At 47.3% G+C, this 21,437-nt stretch overlaps 1 protein-coding gene and 1 long non-coding RNA gene across 6 annotated transcripts; one reads left to right on the forward strand and one right to left on the reverse strand.

Moving 5' to 3' along the window:
* Positions 1-3,361: 3,361 nt before the first annotated feature.
* On the reverse strand, positions 3,362-7,758 carry LOC138848585 (uncharacterized). Its single transcript, XR_011386525.1, has 2 exons — positions 7,479-7,758; positions 3,362-7,189 (listed from the first exon to the last, which is right to left on the reverse strand). It is a non-coding gene; the product is annotated as an uncharacterized lncRNA (long non-coding RNA).
* On the forward strand, positions 7,519-16,375 carry TPRKB (TP53RK binding protein). 5 transcript variants are annotated; one of them, XM_008254239.4, is made up of 5 exons: positions 7,519-7,735; positions 10,463-10,625; positions 11,479-11,601; positions 14,032-14,208; positions 16,027-16,375. In XM_008254239.4, exons 2-5 carry the CDS (start codon positions 10,485-10,487, stop codon positions 16,111-16,113), a joined length of 528 nt encoding a protein of 175 aa, XP_008252461.1. In that variant the 5' UTR covers positions 7,519-7,735; positions 10,463-10,484; the 3' UTR covers positions 16,114-16,375. The 5 variants fall into 5 exon arrangements, with proteins under 5 accessions (XP_008252461.1, XP_002709786.1, XP_008252460.1 ...); XM_002709740.4 differs by having other exon boundaries at positions 7,731-7,895; XM_008254238.3 differs by having other exon boundaries at positions 7,735-7,979.
* The last annotated feature ends 5,062 nt before the right edge of the window (positions 16,376-21,437 follow it).

The following is a 21,437-nucleotide window of genomic DNA, read 5'->3' on the forward strand; positions in this document are numbered from 1 at the left end:
AGGAGGTATGGTTCTCCTTGTCTCTACCTGATTGCCCATTCACGTTGCTGTACTTCGTCTGAGTGATGGCTCATGATATTTTTTTCTGTTGGGCACATTACAGAGATAGAAAAGTTCTTTTGGCTAAAACCCTGCTGTTGTAGAATTGTCCCCCAGGATACACCACGAAGCCTCACTTGAGAAGTACTTGGAGCGAGACAACAGGTGCAGCAGAATGTGCAGGTGCAGGGATGGGAATCTAGCAGTCCAGTGGGCTGGGAAAAATCAGGACCCTGCCAGCAGAAGTGCCGTCACAGAAGGCCTGCACCTTCAGAAAAACGCTGTTGCTCTCTGTTTCCATTTCACTTATCCACATAGCTTGTTAAAAACTTGTAAGCATTTGATGTTCTGGGACTCGTTTATTCTTCAAAACACTGCTTCTGGGGCCGGCGCTGTGGCTCACTTGGCTAATCCTCTGCCTGTGGTGCCAGCACCCCAGGTTCTAGTCCTGGTTGGGGCGCCGGATTCTGTCCCGGTTGCTCCTCTTCCAGTCCAGCTCTCTGCTGTGGCCCGGGAGGGCAGTGGAGGATGGCGCAAGTGCTTGGGTCCTGTACCCCATGGGAGACCAGAAGCACCTGGCTCCTGGCTTCGGATCAGCGTGGCGCCATTTTGGGGGTGAACCAATGGAAGGAAGACCTTTCTTTTTTCTTTCTTTTTTTTTTTTTTTACAGCTTGCATGTTTATTGAACAAATACTACTAAAGTAGCTAAAATACACTGGGTACTTCTCAGGAGTGCGTCAGGAAGGATCGCATCGTTACAAAAGCCTGCAAGTCCAGCAGCACAGGGCTGCACTCTACGCAAATGCCACAGATGCAGGAGCCAGCGTCTCACTCTATGTACACGGGTTCACCTAGGCTCACACACGGGGTGCGGGAGAAGCACACGCAGGACTCAGGCTGGGGGTGCGGGAGGAGGCGGCAGAGGTCAACGCATGCATCGTTGGTGTCGCGGAACAGCTCAGAGCCGGGGACAGCTCAGAGCCGGGGACAGCTCTCTAACAGTCGAGGTGGGCGTCCAGGCTGGCCGGCACAACAGCGTTCCGCTCGGTGGGCCGTCTGATTTGGGTTTTGTTTTTCCTTTTCACTGGGAGCAAGGACAAAAGTGTAAAATCTGCACCTTGCATATCGAAATCTGCTGAGAGGCTGCTCTCCGCCTCACTTCTGCGTTTGTCGTGAGTATTTTTGTCATGAGACCTTTCCCAGCTTAGCTTTTGGGAAAGGCGCAATTTTGTATTCCTTTGGCTTTTTCAGAGGGCATTTATTAGAAAAGAATTGACCCTTTTGTTTTCCAAATATCCTGTCAAAGCTCCCCAAGAGACACCTCAAAAACGCCTGTAAAATTATTGCTTCTCTTTCTCTACGTCAGGCAGGCGAGGCAACAGCAAGGAAGAGCTCTGGCCCTCAGTTAGTTTTGTGATCGCTCCCACCGCCGGGCCTGCGTGTCCGTGGGCGCTGGCCGAGGGGCCCGGCCTCCCACGTGCTCTGGCAGCACCCACTCCACGACCACACTGAGGAAGCAGCACACTGCAGACAAGGGAAACAAGTCAGTCCAGTCACGAGAACAACACTCAGGGGGACAGAGGACCAACGCCTTCTCGGAACATGGAAATAAAAAATAACTCCATCAGAGCTACCTCGCCAGGGAGCATGTTGAGAAGTCCAAAATAGCACCATTCATCAGTGTCTCAGGTCCTGTGGCAGCATCTCATCACTTACCACAAGGAAACAATGAGTGTCAACTACTATACATCAAAGGAGTACATGGGCAAAATATAGATATACAGACAGTTGATGGACATAAACTACTAGGCTTGTTACAGCTAAATGAAAAAAAAAAAGGGGGGGGGGCTCTCAGCCTCTGCCGGAAGCAGTCGGGAGCTGTGTGTGTGGAAGACAGGAGTGGACCGGCGGTGTGGCACGGAGGGGTGTGAGTTGTGGAAGATGTTGCTGTGACGACCAGGCCTGTGGGCCCACCTGTAGGGTCTGTAAACGTGGATTCACAGTGTGAACTTCTGAGCGTTCCACTTGAGTCAGAACGGCTGAAGACTGGAGTGATGATCCCTACTTGTCCAAGGCAAATTCTCTAAAGCAGTACTCAGAGTCCCATGGTTTCTTCTTACACGCGATGATTTATACAGAAAAAAATCCCATATATGATACCATGACCTCATCAATCCCCATACACCATACGCAATACAAATGAAGGTGGATCAGAAAGAGTGGCGGTAGCTGACGCCCGGGGCGCGCAGTCCATGGCTGCCTGGTGGGGTCGGGGAGGCAGCGCTGGTCCCGGCCATCTTCTTGTGGTTCACTTCCTTTGGGACGGGAAGACCTCCCTCAGGGAGCCTTCCCTCCAGGCCCTGGTTTGCAGATGGCCCTTGACTGACCCCCACAGAGACATCCTGGCAATCAACCATTTTGACAATCCTAACGGTCCTGGGCCCGTGCTCTCCCTCTCTTCAGTCCCAGGAGACCGACGGACAAAGCCCGCTCCGCCCGCGCCGCGCCGCCTCGCCTCAGCCGCCGGGTCCCGCGGCCGGCGCACAATGAGCTCAGGAAGACCTTTCTCTCTGTCTGTCTCTCACTGTCTATAACTCTACCTGTAAAAAAAAAAAAAAAAAAAAAAAAAAAAAAAAAAAAAACACTGCTTCTGCCATCTTGCACAGTACCTATGAAAGGTTTCGGGCTAAAGGGACCACAACTGTGTTTGGAAAGGTGAACTGGCGCCCATAAGGAGTGGAGCAGCCAGGACTCAAACTGGCGCCGATATGGGATGCTGGCACTGCAGGCAGTGGCTTTAGCTGCTACGCCACAGTGCTGGTCCCATACAATTTTTAATTCTTATTTAAAATAAAACCACAGGAGTAGTTTAAGATTCAAATAGCTCTACCAAGATCACCACAAAAAAGAGCAGCCCTCTGCCCTGCCCTTGCCCCTGACTCATTTCCCAATACTTTGTATTTTTTCATATTTGGGTATTTGCCTCCCTTTTTTAAATAATATACTTATATTGTCACTTCTTGGTTTTTAAATCTGTGATGTTATCTGTGAAGTTCCTGCTGTGACAGATGAGGCTGTCGCTGTGGCAGGGTAGCTCTCACAGTTGTTTCCCAGTGTTGCTTGAACAGGGTTCTGAGTTCACATTACCAAGTAACTGCTCATCACAGACCACAGGGTGCTAGGAATTATGTTTCCTTTCTTATACCTCCGTTTCCCCCTCTCATTTTTGCTTCTTCTCCTGTGGACCTAACACTAATTCATCCCCCAAATCTCCAACAGCAAGACAAAATATCTCTTAATATAGGTATATGCATGATTCTGTTTTTGTTTGAAATCTTTCTTGGTGCCCTCTTGACCTGTTCCAAGTTCAGTGTTTTACTCATATTAGTTTACTAGGGCTGCCAAAGCAGGGTACCACAGACTGGGTATAAGCTACAGAAACGTATTTTCTCCCAATTCTGGAGACTAGGAGTCCCAGCTCAATCTTGTCGGCCAGGTTGGTTTCTTTGGAGGCCCTTCTTGTCTTGTGGGTGCTGTTTCTGCCCTGTGTGCTCCCACAGCTTTCCCTCTGTGTCCAGATTTTCTTCACTTACGAGGATGCCAGTCATCTTGGATAGGGTCCACACTCGTGACCTTTTTCTGACTTACTTCCCTGGATAAGTCCCCACTAGCATTCTGTGTGCACCTTCTTGTCGATGTGATTCTGACTGCCCCAGAATTCTTCTCTGAGGACGAGTTCCTTCTTGTTATTCCCACCTGGAAATCCGGAGTGCCCCGTGGCCTTGAGATGCACGTGCAGCCCACTGGCAAGGCTTTCGGCAGCCTGACTGCGAGCAAACCCTTCAGAACCATCTGCTGTGCTCCCTTCGATTTTTGCGTGTATCTTGTGTTAACCTGTGCTTATGCCACCATATTCTTTGTCTTTCATCTTGATCCCTTTGCCATATGTGTCTCCTGTGGTCTCTGTGAGCAAATCCTTCTCACTGTTTGGGCCACTCCACCTCAGTAAAGCCGCCTTCCCAGTCCATACTCAAGTTCTCAAGTGAGTGATCCCTTGTCTACAAGGTGCCTTGTATCATGATTTAGCATTTATTTCATTTATATCTCATGCTGTCTGAAACACAGGTTCCAGAGCAGTCTTAGAATTCAGCCCCTTAACTCCCTCCTCTGTGGTGACAGCAAAAGTTTTCTGAGCTGATGAGAGTACGAGTTCAGCTCAGGGACTGAGTGACCTTTCCAGCTCCCTGACATCAAGGCCTCTGTGTTCTCAGTGTCCCCGTTTTGGGACGGAGGAAATGCTATGCCAAGGGCTGCGGGATCTGGCTTTCTGAGCTGCCGTGAAGGGCGAGGTGAGGATCTAACATCAGCTCCATGGGGGCCTTGGTTAATGAAACACATCTCAAACAAGACCCAGATTCTTGCCTCAGGCTCTGCTTTCTCTAGAACTTAGGCTAAGACGTTCAGATTCTTGTTCAAAAAGCAGACACTCTAGCTTTTAATTGTTTAGCCTTGCATATGAGAGAGAAAAGTACTAGATCTCTGCCACTGATTTGACATTGAAACCCTGTGAATATTTATACCTCCAAAGAACAGTCATGATAATGGCTTATCAAGGATTATGGGTTTCAGAGTGGATGTTTAGCCTAGGTGTGTCTGCATCCCACATTAGACTGCCTGGAGTTCCAAGCTCTGATTCCAGCTTCCTGCTAATGTAGACCCTGGGAGGCAGCAGGTAGCGGCTCAAATAATTGGGTTCCTGTCACCCACATGGGGGACTTGGACTGTGTTCCTGGCTTCTTTCTCCAGCCCTGGCCCAGCCATTGTGGGAATTTGGCTAGTGAACTAACTCTCTGTCTGCCTGTCTCACTAATGCTTCTTACATAAAGAAATTTTTTAAATGAAAAGAAATTTTATTAATAATTTTACTACATGTGTACAACTGCACTGATCAAATGAGAGTAGTCAACATTTCTCCTTTCGCATTATTTTGTGATTGGAACCTTGGAGCTGCTTTCTTTTAATTGCTCACAAAGTTTTTGTTTTTTTAAACAACTGATTTCCCTTTTGGGGTTCTTTTCACCCATTAGGTGGGAGTAGTTTTTGGAGTCTGAGTGTTTCACATGCCCCATTTGTTCAGAAAGCACATCTCGTGTTAGTGTCATTGTAAACACATAGTAACGGCATAGTTAGCAAGTCTGTGTGAGGGGGTCTTCAGAAAGTTCTTAGCAGATGAATACTTTGAAAAAACTGCATCAATTTCCCTTTTTCTGCACCAAAACTTTTCATTATTTTTCCATGAAATTTGAAGTACTCTCATATTGCAGAGAACAAGGTTGTTATCTTAGAAAATTCTAATTTGATACATAGAGTCTATACCCCTACAGCTGTAGATAAAGAATCAGCCTTATTTGGGGATGACTTTTTTCCTTTTTTTTAAAGAAAAACAGTAAAATGCATCCTTTTTTAATATACAGTTCTATAGGTTTGACCAGCATTTGTAACTACCACACCAAAATATGGAACAGTTCCACCCCTTCCCATATTCCCATCAGATCACTTGGCAGCCAATCATCCCGCCAACACAGGCCCCGGCAGCTGCAGTTCTGATTTTCACCGCTGTCCATTCGCCACTTGGGGAATGTCACGTAAATGCACTCATGGGGCATATAACCTTTCAAATAGGCCTTCTTGGGATCGGTGTTGTAGGGCAGCAAGTTAAACCACCACTTGCAACACCAGCATCCCATATCAGAGTGTGAGTCCTAGCTGCTCAGCTTCTGATCCAGCTTCCTGCTAACGCACCTGGAAAAGCAGTGGCTCATGGCCCAAGTTCTTGGGTCCTTGCCACCCACATGGGAGACCTGGATGGAGTTCTTGGCTTCTGACTTTGACCTGGCCTAATTCTGGCTGTTGTGGCCATCTGGGGAATGAACCAGTAAATGGAAGATATCCTTCTCTGTCCCTCACTCTACCTTTTAGATAAATAAATTTTATTTTAAAAATGGCTTATTTCATTTAGCATGCTGCTTTTGAGATGCATCCATGTCACTGAGTGCATCCACAGTTTATTCCCTTTTGCTAAAATAGTGTTCCATTGTATAAGTATGCCTTAGTTTGTCATATACAAGTTGAGGGATATTTGGGTCACTTACAGCTTTTAAATTTTGAATAAAGTTGCCATGAACTTTTGCACATGGGTTTTTATGTGAACATGTTTTTATTTCTCCTGGAGTGGCACTGCTTTTAGGGGATGAGGGTGTGTTTAATTTTATAAGAAACTGTCATGCTTTTCCAAAATGGCTCCACTGGGGCTGGCGTTGTAGCACAGTGAGTTAAGCCACCGCCTATGATGCTGGCATCCCATATGGGTGCGGGTTCACATCCCAGCTGCTCCACTTCTTATCTAGCTCCCTGTTAATGCACCTGTGAAAGCAGCAAAAGATGGCCCAAGTGTGTGTGCCTTGTGTGTGCCTTTGTCCCCGTGTGGGAGACATGGATGGAATACTAGGTTCCTGGCTTCAGCCTCACCCAACCCCTGTTCTCTCTGACTCTGACTTTCAAATAAATAAGTAAATAAATAAATATTTTTTTTTAAAATGGCTCCACTATTTCACATGCCCATCAACAAAGTATGAAGTTCCAATTACATAGTATTGTGTTTTTTATTTTGCCTATTCTAATAAAAAAAGATAAAGTATTACTTCATTGTTTAAACAGCATAAGAAATAATTGACATACAATACACAGTACATTTTTTTAAGTTATACTGTGTGACTTGCTTTGACCTAAATACATTATGAAGCCATTACCATCAAGGCAGAACATACCTCTTGCCTCAAAGTTTCCTCATGCCCCTTGGTTATTGCATTTCCACCCCAGGCCCACTATCTGAGCAACCACTGATCTATAGATAACAGAACCTGTAGATCAGCCACACTGTAAAAGGCTCCGAGGCCTTATCTCAGAGCCGCTGAACTGTTCGTTGCCTGGAACACTGGTCTCAGATTCAGCAGCTTGCTTGCAGACCTGCTGGCTTTTTGTGGTGCGATCTTTCTTCACCCACAGCCTGGCACGCGCCCCGCCCTCTTCTTGTTCTCCACAGCTTACTGACCTGTCTCCCCATGCAAAGGGATAAAGATGGGCGGCAGCCTGCAAACATGGAAGACAGTTTGAAAACTTCCTCTCCTGGAGGCCGAGCGTTCAGGGCCACGCACCCCATTTCTTTATCGATATGCAAATCGGAGCGCTGTCGGCTCCAGGGCCTCCTCCCTAAAAGACCGCTGTGAGAGCCCGAAGCAAACAGTCCCGAAAAAGACCCTGGGCATCTCCGGCAGCAGAGGCCCGGGCAGAGCTCATCTGGGACAATGCTCTGCCCTGCTCAGAGGGAAGGCGACGCCCCCTGCACGGCCCCACACAAACCCCAGACTACGAACTGGACCTCAGCTTCCGGCTCCGGCATCCTTTCCGACTCCTTTGCCGGAAACGAAGAACAGATCCCGTTCCTCTTCGCGTCCGCTAGCGGGACTCAAGGCTTGGGTGGAAGGGTCAGAGAGCAGGGACCACAACCTCCGGGATCCCAATCCGGCCGGCCTACCCGGAAGCGGCTCGGGGAGGGCGGGGATTGGGCACCACTTCCGGAAGCCGAGAGATTGGTTTCCCAGCCGGAGCTCTTCGAGGACGGACCGGAGGCGGCCGGTGAGTTCTGCCTGCGAGCCCGCGGGCCGGACTGGGAGGGCGGGCAGTGGGAGCGGTGTTCTTGCGGGTGTACGGTGCTTCGCGTAGATGTTTCTCCATCGCTGAGCGCTCGAGCAGATGTGGACGGGAAGGGAGGGAGCCCCTGGGAGGAGGCCGCGAGGTGAGGGGACGCCGGGACGCCCTTGCCGGGCTGGTGGGACAGTCGCGGCTGAGTTCCCAGAGCCGCAGGGCGACGAGGCCTGAGGTGCGTTTAGAGAGGGTCGCAGTGAGTGCAGCCGGGGTAAGATTCCGGGAGGCGGAGTTGTGAGGAGGCCTCTCTCGCGAGGCCGCTGCTGTAGATGGGACGGGTGGCCGGGGGACAGTTCAGCATGCCCCACAGGTTGTAAATTTCTGCCCTCTCAGTGAGTGAATTACGCCAAACGCAAGCAAACTGTGTTCAAGTCTTCTAAAGGTTCTTTTCTTCTAGTGTTATGTACTCAAGTTTGTGTGCTCAGCATAGGAAATTCAGAACATGTACAACAAAATAGTTCTGTAAAAGACAATACCAATCACCTAATAATCTTATTACCCAAGATGACCATATGTTGGTGTTTCCTTTGTGTGTGTGTGTGCATCGTTTGGTAATTGAGATCATAATGATTATTTTTCTGTATCTTTTTCATTGGACATCAGCATGATTAGAGGTTGAATGAACCATGTGTCAGGACATTTTAACACATTTATTTTTCTGCTTGCAACAGAAAATGTCAGGTAATTCTAGCAAGTCAATAACTTTTTAAAAGACCCCACATTTTGCTTTTTCAGATGTTTTTATTTAATGTTATTTATTGCTGTTTTCATACATCATCAAGGCTACAGTTGTAAATGGCTGTTTAGTTACAACCAATCCTGTCATTGGCTGAATAGGTTTTCAACTTTTCACTGATAAAACGACAAGAGGAGCATCTTGTTATGTAATCTTCACATTTCCAAATAATTCCTTGAGAAAAAGAAATCTGGGACCCACCAGATAAAAGGACAAAATGGCCCCATCAGATTTTCCTACCCAAATACCTCGTTAAGACTCTGAAGATGTTCCATTCAAGGAAGTGGTTAGGTCATTTGTAATAGTCAGCTTTTTCTTTCTACAATGCAGTACCTCGGATTGGGAAGCTGTGAGAGAAGGAGAATTATTTCAGCTCTTGGTTTGGAGGTTCACAGCCCAAGATCTGGTGGCCCTGTTGGCTCAGCATCTGTAATGGCATTCTTGCTGGAAAAGTCCCAGGTAGCACAGAGCATCACATGGCAAGTGGGAGTGTGTCCGTCTGCGGCTCCTTAGAAAGCCACCGTGGTCCCTGGGGGCTCTACCCAGCAACCTAATCCAATCTGATCACTTCCGAAGGGCCCTGCCTCTGAAATGATAGTGGATACATTAACATAAGACTTTGGGGACCAAGCCTTTAACAGCCGGGCCTTTGGAGGACAACTGGACTAATATCTAAAGCATAGCACCATTCTAGTTACTCAAGCTATCTTTTTTTTTTTTTTTAATTTATTTATTTGAAAGGCAGAGTTACAAAGAGGGGGTGGGAACAGAAATATCTTACATCCTCTGCTTCACTCCCCAAATAGCTGCATCAGCCCCAGCTCGGCCCAACCAAAGCCAAGAGACAAATTCCATCTGTGTCTCCCATATGGGTGACAAAAGCCCAAGAACTTGGGCCATCTGCTGCTGCTTCTCCAGGCACATTAGCAGGGAGATGGACTGGAAATGCAGCAGCCTGTCCTCGAACCATCACTGATATGAGATGCCAGTTTCTCAGGCAGCAGCCTACCCTACTATGCCACAATATGGGCCCTTTAAATTGTCTTTTTTAAAACTGTCTGTTAGGTCCAGCGTTCTGGCATAGTGGGTTAAGATGCTTCCTGTGACACCATCATCCCATACGGGTGCCAGTTCATGTACTAGCTACTCCACTTCTGATCAAACTCCCTGCTAATGGGCCTGGGAAAGCAGCAGAACATGGCTCAAGGGCTTGGGCTGCTACCACCATATGGGAGACCCAGAAGCAGCTCCTGGCTCCCAGCTTCAGCCTGGCCCAGCCCTGGCCATTGCTGCCATTTGGGGGAGGGAGCCAGTTGATGGAAGGTTCCTCTCTCTTTCTAACTCTGCCTTTCAAATAAATAAATAAAACGTCTTCATTTCTATCCTTTCCGTGTTATGCCTGTGTCTAAGGAAGGGCCAACATATTATTGATTCTTTAATAATCATGTCCTCTCTACCTAATTGCCATGTGTGGAATGAGTATCTTTGGGTAAGTTGTGATACTTCATCTTTCAAATTTTATTTTATTCCTTAACATTTGTGTGCAGGTCTTGCTAAAATACAAAGTGGTGAGCCAGAAAGTTACAAAGGCTGAGAGTAAGGTTTCATTAGTCCCACAGGTGTTCTGCTCCTAGCTATCTGCTGGGAAGCAGCCCCCTGGTGCAGCCCCCCGCACCCCAGCCTGCTCATCTGGACGAACAGACTGGCTGGTTAGACTTTCTTCCAGCAGCAGTAAAGGAACTACAGGCAGCTCAGTGGGCTTCAGAAGACAGATGTGCTTGGGAGCAGGGTTTTCTCGTTTAACCGTTCTGTGCTGCTGTTACAGCTACTTTTACTTATTTGTTGGCAAGGATACTGGTTTGTGAAGGAATGAATCATAATGTTAACAAAGGAAACTTATTAGTCTTTTTGGGTTTGTGCAGTGGAGTCCTGCTTATCTGTGAAATGCAGCTAATGCACCAGCTGGACCTGTTTCCCGAATGCAGGGTGACCCTTTTGTTGTTTAAAGATGTAAAAAATGCTGGAGACCTGAGAAAAAAGGCCATGGAAGGCACCATTGATGGTTCACTGATAAATCCTACAGTGGTGAGTACAAAATGGGAGAATGAAGGCACCACGCAGGCATTTAAGGCTGTGCCACTTTCTCACCATGCTACTGGTTAGCCTACAATCTTAGCATCAAGTGAAAAGTTCTCATCCAACTCAGACTTGGCCAACCTTGAATTTAACAGTGAGTGGACACAGAAGCACCAGGCCCTGCCCCAGGGAAAAGGAAAGGTAGTGTGGCTGACCCCCGTGGTGGACGCCAGGGACCCCAGCTGCTCATCTGTGAGATGAGCGTTGTGAGGAAGCCAGTCTGGAGAGGCGTGGTGCCGCGGTTAAGACGACGTGACCGGGACCCAGCCACAGCTCTGCTGCTTACTGCAGCTCCGAGCAAGTGACAGCCAGCCTTTATGTGGCACTGACGTGCTCCTAGGATTGCTCTAAGTGTCGTTCTTCTAATTCTGACTCACCTTCCCAACAACCTGGTGAAGTGAGTTCTGGCATTTTTTGTCTCTAACTTAGCCAGCTCCCCTAGGTGGGAGAGCTGTGATTCACACCCTGACACGCCACGCCTCAGTCTCCTCAGCTACTACCTGTGAATAATGTCAGTTTCTGTGGGTAGCTTTAGGATTAAGGATCATACAGGTAAAATGTTTTAGAATGGACCTTTCTGATAATATTAGCCCTGGATAAATGTTAAACATTCTTACTGTTTATTTAAAGTTTACTATTCTGATTTTTTTCAGTATCCAGACCTTTGATGTAATAGTTTTGAAAGTATACTCCACAAGAATTGTGATAAGCTAAGGCAGCTTGACACTGGAGCGACCCTGGGATAAGGCCCGTGTCTGCAGGGTGTGCCAGAATCTCTGATTCTTGTTGTTCTCTTTGGTAGATTGTCGATCCATTTCAGATACTTGTGGCAGCAAACAAAGCCGTTCACCTCTACAAACTGGGAAAAATGAAGACAAGAACACTGTCTACGGAAATTATTTTCAACCTCTCCCCAAACAACAATGTAAGGTGGCATTCACTGTTTCTTTTAACCTTGTCCTAATGATCTGTGTGTTCCCCAGACATGGGTCGGAGACTGAGTTCCTGCAAACCAGTTATTAGGAATAGACCAGAATAACTGCAAAGAGAGCTCTGGACAGAGAGTTGAGTGGAGCTCTGCCTCTGAATAGTTGAGTCGGCCTTGGAGCCAGTTTGCTTGTGAGGAAAACAGAAGTTGAGCTAAGCTAGGGAGGCTAGTTTTGTTTGTCCTTCTTAACATACGGGATTGGGAAGATCTCGTCAGTACTGATGTTTAAGAAACAGGCGGAAACCTCAATGACCAGACGTTAGGCACGGACAGTTGATGTGTTAGCAGGCACGTGTTTCACTCTCCCTGTAAACTTCTTGTCCTTTCTGTGTACCAGGAACTTACTGGTGATATGGGCCTTGATGTCTTAATCTTTTTTTTTAAAAGATTTTATTTATTTGAAAGGCGGAGCCAGAGAGAATTCCATCTGCTGGTTCACTCAGCGAATGGCCACAATGGCTGGAACTGCACTGATTGGGAGCCAGGAGCTTCTTCTGGGTCTCCCACAAGGGTGCAGGAGCCCAAGGACTTGGGCCATCGTCTACTGCTTTCCCAGGCACATTAGCAGGAAGCTGGATCAGAAGTGGAGCAGCCTGGACTCGACCCAGCGCCCATATGGGATGCCAGCACTGCAGGCAGTGACTTTTACCCGCTATGCTACAGCGCCGGCCCTGGTATCTTAATCTTTACTCTAGGACTGGCCCCGCACAGAGAGAATTCAAAGCAGAGGCATAATACAGTGCACAAGTGAAAAGTTTTTATTTAAAAGTGAGAGTGAATGTACATGCATGGTGAGTGGGCTGCCCCACACATAGAAATACCTGTCAAGAATGGGCCAGAGAGTGCCCATGAGAAGAGAGAGAAAGAAAGCCAGAGAAGGGTCCCCAAGCATGGCAAAGGGCAAAAGAAGGTCCCTCCTCTGTTATCAGCTGCTTTTATGAAGTAGGGGTGGTGTCAATTAAATAACAAATGGAGGGGAGGTCTTAGCATGCATGAGCTCTCTGAGATTTTTATGGCACATCCACTTCCATGTGGCCATCATGGCTTCTCCTTCTTGGACCTGGATGAGACACAGGTGCATCCTGGGAAGGCAGGCATGGTAGATTGACAGGTGAAGGGATAAAGCCTGCTCATACATCTACTACACAGGAAGAGTCCACAGCTTGAAATACTCACAATAATACTTTCCCAATAAGAGCTAACTGAATTAGGGACTGGCCCTGTGGGGTAGTGGGTAAGCCAACTCGTGTAGTGCTGGCATCCCACATGGGCACCAGTTCAAGTCCTGGTTGCTGCACTTCCAATCCAGCTCTCTGCTAATGTGCCTGGGAAAGCAGCAGAAGATGGCCCAAGTGCTTGGGCCCCTGCATCCATGTGGGAGACCCAGAGGAAGCTCCTAGCTCCTGGTTTCAGCCTGGCCCAGCCCCACCTGTTGGTTGCCATTTGGGGAGAGAACCAGCAGATGGAAAACCTCTCTATGTAACTCTACCTTTAAATAAATAAATCTTTTAAAAGAAAAAGTTATTGAGCTAAAGGCATTCCACACACTGTATATGCAAAAATGCCTGAAATTTTGCTAATGAAGTTTTAGTATTGCTGCTACTACTACTGTTAATAATGCAACCTGGTACTAACAGCATCAAGAGAAAAATTAGGAAACCTGTGGCATGGTCTGAAATACAGATAATTACAAAGTTTGTAAAATGCACTTGCCTCAGCCTGCTAATGGAATTCTCCAGTACCTGGAATACAGTTTACCAGATTAGTTATTTCTTTGAAAACATTTGAAATAATTCACGAAACTGTTCAATGGACATGGAACTTGTCCCATTTACAGTGCCAGGGGCAGAAAATGCAAATATATTCCTGAGGAAAGGCAGATAAACAAGACAAAAGTTAACGTGCCCTACAGTGAATATGGAAATATGATGTTAATTGTCGGGGTAACGGAAGAAGAAGGGTGTGGCAGAGTGGCAGCTGAACCAGGCCTTGAAGCACACATTCGGTGGTCAGGCTGCAGGGAAAGGGGGAGACAGAGTGAAATCTGGCAGGATCCCCAAGCCCGAGAGGCCAGGGGCATGTGGCTAGAGGGTCACTTGGGCCGTGGGAGTGGGCTATTTATGTGAAGTGCCAAGGAGTCTGGGCCTGATTCCATAGGAACCAGGTCGGCTAAAGGCCCGGGGTGCCTTGGAGACCCTAGCAGTAGTTGGTGGAAAGGGACGATTGAGGGGAAAAGCAGGCAGACAGCTGTTTCCAGGTGAAGAAGAACTGTACCAAGGAGGATGGTGGACCAGGAGGTGTTTCAGGTACAGGAAACCCCGACTCATTATCTTGATGCTTTTGGATTTTGTTTGTATTTTTTCTTAGATTTCAGAAGCTTTGAAAAAATTTGGTATCTCAGGAAATGATACTTCAATTCTAATTGTTTACGTTGAAGAGAGAGAAAAACAAATAAATCAAGAAGACCTAATATCTCAAGTGGAAGGGCAGCAGGTTTCTCTGGAAAAGCTTCCTGAAATAACAAATATTACAGAAGTCAAAAAGGTTCGTAAAACTTCACACAATTTTTTTTTTTAAGATTTATTTGAAAGAGTTACAGAGAAGGAGAGGCAGAAGGGAGAGAGAGGTCTTCCCTCTGCCAGTTCACTCCCCAGTTGGCCACAGTGGCTGGAGCTGCATGGATCTGAAGCCAGGAGCCAGGAGCTTCTTCCGGGTCTCCCACGTGGGTGCAGGGGCCTGAGGATTTGCGCCATCTTCTACTGCCTTCCCAGGTCATAGCAGAGAGCTGGATTGGAAGTGGAGCAGCCGGGCCTCGAACCAGCGTCCATATGGGATGCCAGCATTGCAGGTGGTGGCTTTACCTGCTATGCCACAGTGCTGGCCCCTATACAAACTTTTTTAAAAGATTTTATTTATTTGAAAGAGCTACAGAGAATGAGAGAGAAATCTACCTGCTGGTTCATTCCCCAAAATGGCTGCAACAAGCCAGGGCTGAGCCGGGCTGAAGCCACGAGCCAGGAGCTTCTTCCAGGCCTCCCATGTAAGTAGCAGGGGCACAAGCACTTGGGCCATCTTCTGCTGTTTTTCCCAAGCCATTACCATGGAGGATTGGAAGTGAGGCAACCGGGACATGAACTGGTGCCCTTATGGGATGCTGACATTGCAGGCAGTGGTTTTACCCACTATGCCATGACACTGGCCCCTGTAAAACTATATATTTATATAGAGTGTGACAGATGAGGAATGTCAGTGCTGCTTGCTTAGTAATCAACAGTTCACCTATTTTTTTTTTTAATATTTTAAAAAATGTTCAGGGCCTGGCACTGTGGCACAGTGGGTTAAAGCCCCAGCATCCCTTTTGGTTCGAATCCCGACTGCTCCACTTCTGATCTAGCTCTCTGCTGATGCGCCTGGTAAGGCAGTGGAGGATGGCCCAAATGCTTGGGGCCCTGCACCCATGTGGGAGACCTGGAAGAAGCTCCTGCCTCCTGGCTTTGGCCTGGCCCATCCCCATCTGTTGGCGGCCATCTGGGGAGTGAACCAGTGGATGGAAGACCTCTCTGTCTCTACCTCTCTCTGTAACTCTGCCTTTCAAATAAATAAAATAAATCTTAAAAAAAAAAGTTCGATAACTAGAAGGTGCAGGTTTATGTACAGTATAATTAGAAACTTAGTTGATGAACTGTTCTCAGTTAAGAAAGTGTATGCCTTAAGGAGTAGCGTTTGGTACAGTGGTTAAGATGCTGCATGAGATGCCTGCATGCAACATCAGAGTGCCTGCCTGGGTTTGAGTCCCGACTCTATTCCGAGTCCAGTTCCCTACTAGTGTGCACCCTGGGAGGATGCAGATGATGGCTCAAGTACTTGGGTTCCTATCATCCGTGTGCGAGCTGCCAGTTGAGATCTGGGCTTCCTGCTTTAGCCTAGCCCAACTTGGGCTGTTAGAGGCAGCTGAGGAGAAAACTAGAAGACAGAAGATACATCTCTTTCTGCCTCTCAGATAAAACAAAAACAAACAAAAAATTTTATAAAGAAAGTAGATACCTTCAAATCTCAAGCTTACATAGTACATTTAAAATGTAAAATAAATTTAGTATGACATTAATGTCTAGATATATGCTTTTAAAATTGATGTAGATTTGACACTTTGGGTTTTTATGTGCATAAGTGTAGCTTAAAGGGAGTATTAAATATGCGCTGCATTGCTATCTACTTGAAATATTTTAATCACATTTGTGGTTTGTGATTTCGCACCATTTACTCAGTGAATGAGGAGGAATTTCACTTATATATTTCTGTGTAATGATAGTTACTAGTATATGAACATATCAGCAAGTCCTAATGTGACTTTCATCTTTACAGATATATAAACTGTCCTCACAAGAAGAAAGTATTGGGACATTATTAGATGGTATCATTTGTAGAATGTCAACAAAAGATGTTTTGTGACATGTCAGAAATATCAACAGAAATTTTCAGCATTAAAGACAACACTGATTTTCCTGATTATAAAATTAATGTATATTAATTGTATAAAATTTTAAAACAGAATGGTATAAAAAGAAAAGAAAGGCTACTCCTATTTGTTCTTCTTTTAAAAGATACTCACTGTTGTTATTGCTTGTTATTGCCTGCTAGCCTTCCAGTTTTCTATTCAGATATATTTTATTTTTATAATTGGAATAAAAACTGCAGCTACCTGTTGAATGGCTACAGTGTACTGGGTTATTAATTCAGTAATTCTCTGGCCAGCAGTTTGCATCCCTCCCCATTCTGCATGCCCTCTGAGGCCTCTGGATCCTGTTTTGCATGTAGAATTCATTCACTCCTATCAGCAACTTTAAGAGGCAGGTAGAGGTACCACTGTTTACTTATTTACTTTAATTTGTAATTCTTGTTCTTCTCCTTTATAAAGTAACTACATAAGCAATTATTTACAAAATTATGTTGGTGGATCATATGATGTGTAAAAATGTAACTTGTGGGGCCAACGCTGTGGCACAGCAGGTTGAGGCCCTGGCCTGCAGTGCCGGCATCCTTGGTGGGCGCCATTTGAGTCCCGGCTGGTCCACTTCCGATCCAGCCCTCTGCTATGGCCTGGGAGGGCAGCGGAGGATGGCCCAAGTGCTTGGGCCCCTGCGCCCTAGTGAGTGACCTGGAGAAGGCTCTTGGCTCCTGGCTGGGATCAGCGTAGCCCTGGACGTTGCGGGAGTTTGGGGAGTAAGCCATCTGATGGAGAACCTCTCTCTCTGTCTCTGCTTCTTTCTGTAACTCTGTCTTTTAAATGAATGAAGTAGATATCTTAAAAAAAAAAAAAAAAAAAGTAACTTGTATGACAGTATTACCATGAAGAGAGAGTGAATGGATGCATACTGGACCAGAACTTTAAATTCTATTGAAATTAAGTTAACATTAAACCAAACCAGATTGTTCAAAAATGCTAATTTTAATCCCCAGGGCAACCATTAAGAAAATAACTTAAAAACAAAGAAACAAGGGACTTAGAGTGGCACCCTAAAAAATACCAATTTAAGGGGCCAGCGCTGTGGCTCACTTGGCTAATCCTCTGCCTGAGGCGCCGGAATCCCATATGGACACCAGATTCTGTCCCGGTTGCTCCCCTTCCAGTCCAGCTCTCTGCTGTGGCCCAGGAAGGCAGTGGAGGATGGCCCAAGTGCTTGGGTGCCTGCACTCGTGTGGGAGACCAGGAAGAATCGTCTGGTTCCTGGCTTCGGATCGGCATAGCTCTGGCCGTAGTGACCATTTGGGGGGAGAACCAACAGAGGGAAGACCTTTCTCTGTCTCTCCCTTTCACTGTCTGTAACTCTACCTGTCAAATAAATTAAAAAAAAAAAACTTTAAAAAAATACCAATTTAACACAAAAGGAAGGCAGTGATGGAGAAGTTAGAGGAAGCAAAGTCAGCAAGACATGTAAAATAGCATGGCAGTAACAAACCCACTTTATCAGTTATTACAGTAAATGTAGAGAGACTCAGCTCTCCTACCCAGAGACAACTACGTGCTGTTTACAAGAAGCATACTTTATGTGCAGAGACACAAATAAATTAAAAATAAAAGGATGGAGGCTGATGGGCACAGTGGGATAAGCCACACTTGTGACATTAGCATCCCTTATCAGATTGTTTGAGTCCTGGTTGCTCCACTTCTGGTCCATATTCTTGTTAATGTACCTGGGAAGGCAGTGGAAGACAGCCTAAGAGTTTGGGCCCCTGCCACCCATGGGAGAGACCTGGGTGGGGTTCCTAGCTCCTGGCTTCAGCCTGGCCCAGACCTAGCTGTTGTGGCAATTGATGAGTGAATCAGCAGATGGAAGACTGATAAGTCTTTAAAAAACAAAGGAAAAAATATATGTAAACTGTAATCAGAGAGCTAGAATGGCCACACTAATACTAGACACAGAAACTGTTAACAGAGACAAAGGACATTTTATAAGATAAGGGCCATCCAGGAAGAAGATGGAACTATTTTCAATAAACATATACACTGACTAGTAGGGCCCCAAAATACTTGAAGCAAAAACTTATAGAATTGAAACCAGAAATAGACCATTCAGCAATAATACTTAGAGATTCCAATACTTCACTTTCAATAATGGATAGAACAGACACGAGATCCACAAGGAAATAGAAGATGAGGGGCCAGTGCTGTGGCGTAGTAGTCCCGGCTGCTCCTCTTCTGATCCAGCTCTCTGCTGTGGCCTGGGAAAGCAACAAAAGATGCCCAAGTGCTGGAAGAAGCTCCTGGCTTCAGATGGGCCATTTGGAGAGTGAACTGGCAGATTGAAGACGTTTTTCTCTCTCCCTCTTTCTGTAACTCTACCTCTCAAATAAATAAATAACGTCTTTAAAAAAAAATAGAAGATGAACACCTCTATGAGCCAACTAGATCATCTGGACTTCCCCAGTGCACGCCAACAACAGGGCATGCGTTGTGCATCAGATAGCACACGTGAAGCACTCTCTAGGGTAGATCGTGTGCTCTGCTGCAAAACAAGTCTCCATACATGGAAAAGGACTGAAATGATACAAAGCAGAGTCTCTAAACACAAATGATACAGAATCAATTACATAGGGAAATACGGGGAAGGCACAGGTAGCAGTTAAACAGCACAGTTCTAAATAACTAATGGATCAAAGAAAAAAACGTGGAATTAGAAGATCTTGAGAGACAAATGAAAACAAAAGCAATACATTTTCTTTGAAACAAATGTTCAAACAAAACTTCCACCTAGGTGTTCCCAACAGTTCTACAGTAGTCAAAGAGTACAATTTCAATGTCTGTCAACTGCCAGAGAAACAAACACAGGACAGCCGTACACTGGAGTGCTATTCAGCCTTGAAAGGAGCAGAGTACTGCCAGGTGCTGCAGCAAGGCTGAGTGCCCCATGTATTCAAAATACTTGGGCGGGCAAATCCACAGGCAGAAAGCAGTTGCGAGGGGCTGTGAAGATCAGTGAGTGGGACCGGACTGCCAATGACAAGCAGGTTTGTATTTGGGGTGATGGTTGCACAGCACTAGGTATATCGCTTAACTGTACAATGAACATGGTTTACACAGTGTTAGTTTTTTTTTTTTTTAATCACTTTAATCACAATTAGAAATATTTGGGGGAAAGGAAATAAGGGAAAACCATGAATGCAACGGAAGTATCTCAAGTGTAAAAACTCGGCATACTGGCCTCAAGCAGGGGCTCGTTCTTGTCTGGATCAGAACCTGGCTCATGGGGGGGGGGGGGGACACTGGAGCAGAGCACAGCCTGAAACCTTTGTGCTCCCTTAGCCTGAAACAGCGTGGGTGAAGAGACATAGCGCCCCTCAACCTGGGACGGAAAAGCCTTGTTCCTTGCAAGCGAGCGGAGCGAGCGGCGTCTCTGAGCCGGGGCGGGGGCGGGAGCAGCCCAGCGGGCGGCCGGAGTACGGCCGCCCCTGTCCATGCGCCCCTGCGCCCCTGCGCCCCTGCGCCCTGACAGCGGGAGGAGCCGTCCGTGGCCTCCAGGACCCGGCTGGCGGCGGCGGCGGGGGAGAGGCTCCAGGAGCCCGGCTCCCATTTCTGTCCGTTTTCCGCTCGAGGTGAGTAGGCGACCCTAGCACTGACCAGGAAGTCGCAAAGCACGATGAGGCTGACGCAGGGGAGATGGGGGACACCCGCACTCTTCCAGGTACCCAGGCCCCCTGCAATCCCAAGAAGACCCCAAGAGCCGCTGCAGCTGCACCAGGCCCTTTAAGTTGCTGGGGCCCCCAGGGCCAACCTCCGGCCCTGGACAGATAGAACTGAAAACAAAATGTCCTCCTAGCCCAGAAAGCCTCTCTGGAGAGACAGAAGACAAAGCAGCTCGTGTCCTGGAAGAAGCGTGAAGCCAGAGTGGGATGCCCGCAGCAGGCCAGACCCCGAGAGATGCAGACAGAGACGGCCACCCTGGGCCACACTCTCGGGGTCAGCAGTGACCCCCGGCAGGCAGCAGGGCTGGACAGCACCAGGAGGGGGGCTTGGCGCTGGGCCCGCACTGCTCTCCAGGTGCCCGACTTCCTGGGTTTGCTAGGAGGCTGCAGCAAATGAACCCTCAATGAACGCGACTCGCCCATATCTGGGCTGAATGGAGTGGACAACACTGAGAGCATCTGTTGCCGTAGCCAGGCGCTTAATTCTTTGGAGTTACGTTCTTCAGATGGGCACAGTGGTCCGTTCGCTGTGCTATGTGTTGTAGAAGTGGTCAGTATCAAAATGGAGTCACTTTTTTAAGCCCTAAGCAGAAATTTATAAGTAAATGAAAAAATAAAGGCAGCAGGCTGTGGAGAGGCTATCGTGCCTGGTAAGAGGAAATATTCCCATGGGACCCTCCCAAGCCCTCCTGGCACAAAGGCCACCACAACCATGAACAGAGCCTCTTTGCAAGATCATCTGTTCCAAAATTGATTGTTCAGCCTTGGCCGCCCGCCCCCCCCACCCCCGACTTTGATCCTGGTCACTAAGGACTCTTTGAAAACAGCTTATGTAATCCTCATTCTGCCTCTGAATGAGGCAGCTTCCCCTGCTCAGAGGGTCCCACTGCAGTGTTCCAGGATGCTCCGCAGACGAGCGTTCTCTGTGTGGTACAATATTGTCCCACAAGGAAGAGGAGAGACTCTCATGGGTTAATACATCCCCCAGCGTCTCCTGCTGCAGTTTATGCTCTGAATGGGGCGGTGACAGGGTAAGGAAGAGGAAGGGACCTAAGAAGGGGCGTCAGTGCTGCATGACCGGATGTGTGCCTGGAGGGAGGAGGAGGCATTGTGGAAGGAGGGGCGGAAGACAGCAGTCATTAGCTCCAGGTCTTGAAGGCGTCCTCCAGCTGTGGCCTCCCAGGAGTTCAAGGTGGTATTTTAGAAGTCAAGGTCAAATGGCTTATACTAATTTGAAAAGTGCAATCTTGAAAAACAACTGGGTGTCCCAACTTCTCCCAGGTTTTCTCTTGTTCCGAATTGAGATCATATTTCAGAGGTCTGAAAATTGTAACATCTCCAGCTCCTTCTAATTCTGACCCCATCTCCTGTTGGGTCATCCACCTCCTTGGCGCGCCTATTCCATATAAGGAGACGGGGAGTGGGTGTCCAAATATTTGTGCTCTGGGTCCTTGTCTTCTTTGAAAACCCCCTTATGTGCTGTGTGGGTGGGCATCATTGCTGCCAACCAGCACCCATTGCCCAGCCCCTTGCCAGGGACCCTTCCTCGCTGGACACTCCAGCCCTCGGTGCCTGGGCTCACAGTGCTCCGC

Source organism: Oryctolagus cuniculus, chromosome 2, assembly GCF_964237555.1.
Source record: "Oryctolagus cuniculus chromosome 2, mOryCun1.1, whole genome shotgun sequence".
Taxonomy (NCBI): domain Eukaryota; kingdom Metazoa; phylum Chordata; class Mammalia; order Lagomorpha; family Leporidae; genus Oryctolagus; species Oryctolagus cuniculus.

What these genes read in the sequence shown, in the direction of transcription:
- TPRKB (XM_070068915.1), top strand. Translation starts at nt 8,424, where the DNA reads ATGAACCATGTGTCAGGACATTTTAACACATTTATTTTTCTGCTTGCA. An exon ending in CTTGCAACAGAAAATGTCAG is followed by an intron (nt 8,486 to 10,462) that starts GTAATTCTAGCA and finishes GGGTTTGTGCAG; the next exon opens with TGGAGTCCTGCTTATCTGTG. An exon ending in ACCTCTCCCCAAACAACAAT is followed by an intron (nt 11,602 to 14,031) that starts GTAAGGTGGCAT and finishes ATTTTTTCTTAG; the next exon opens with ATTTCAGAAGCTTTGAAAAA.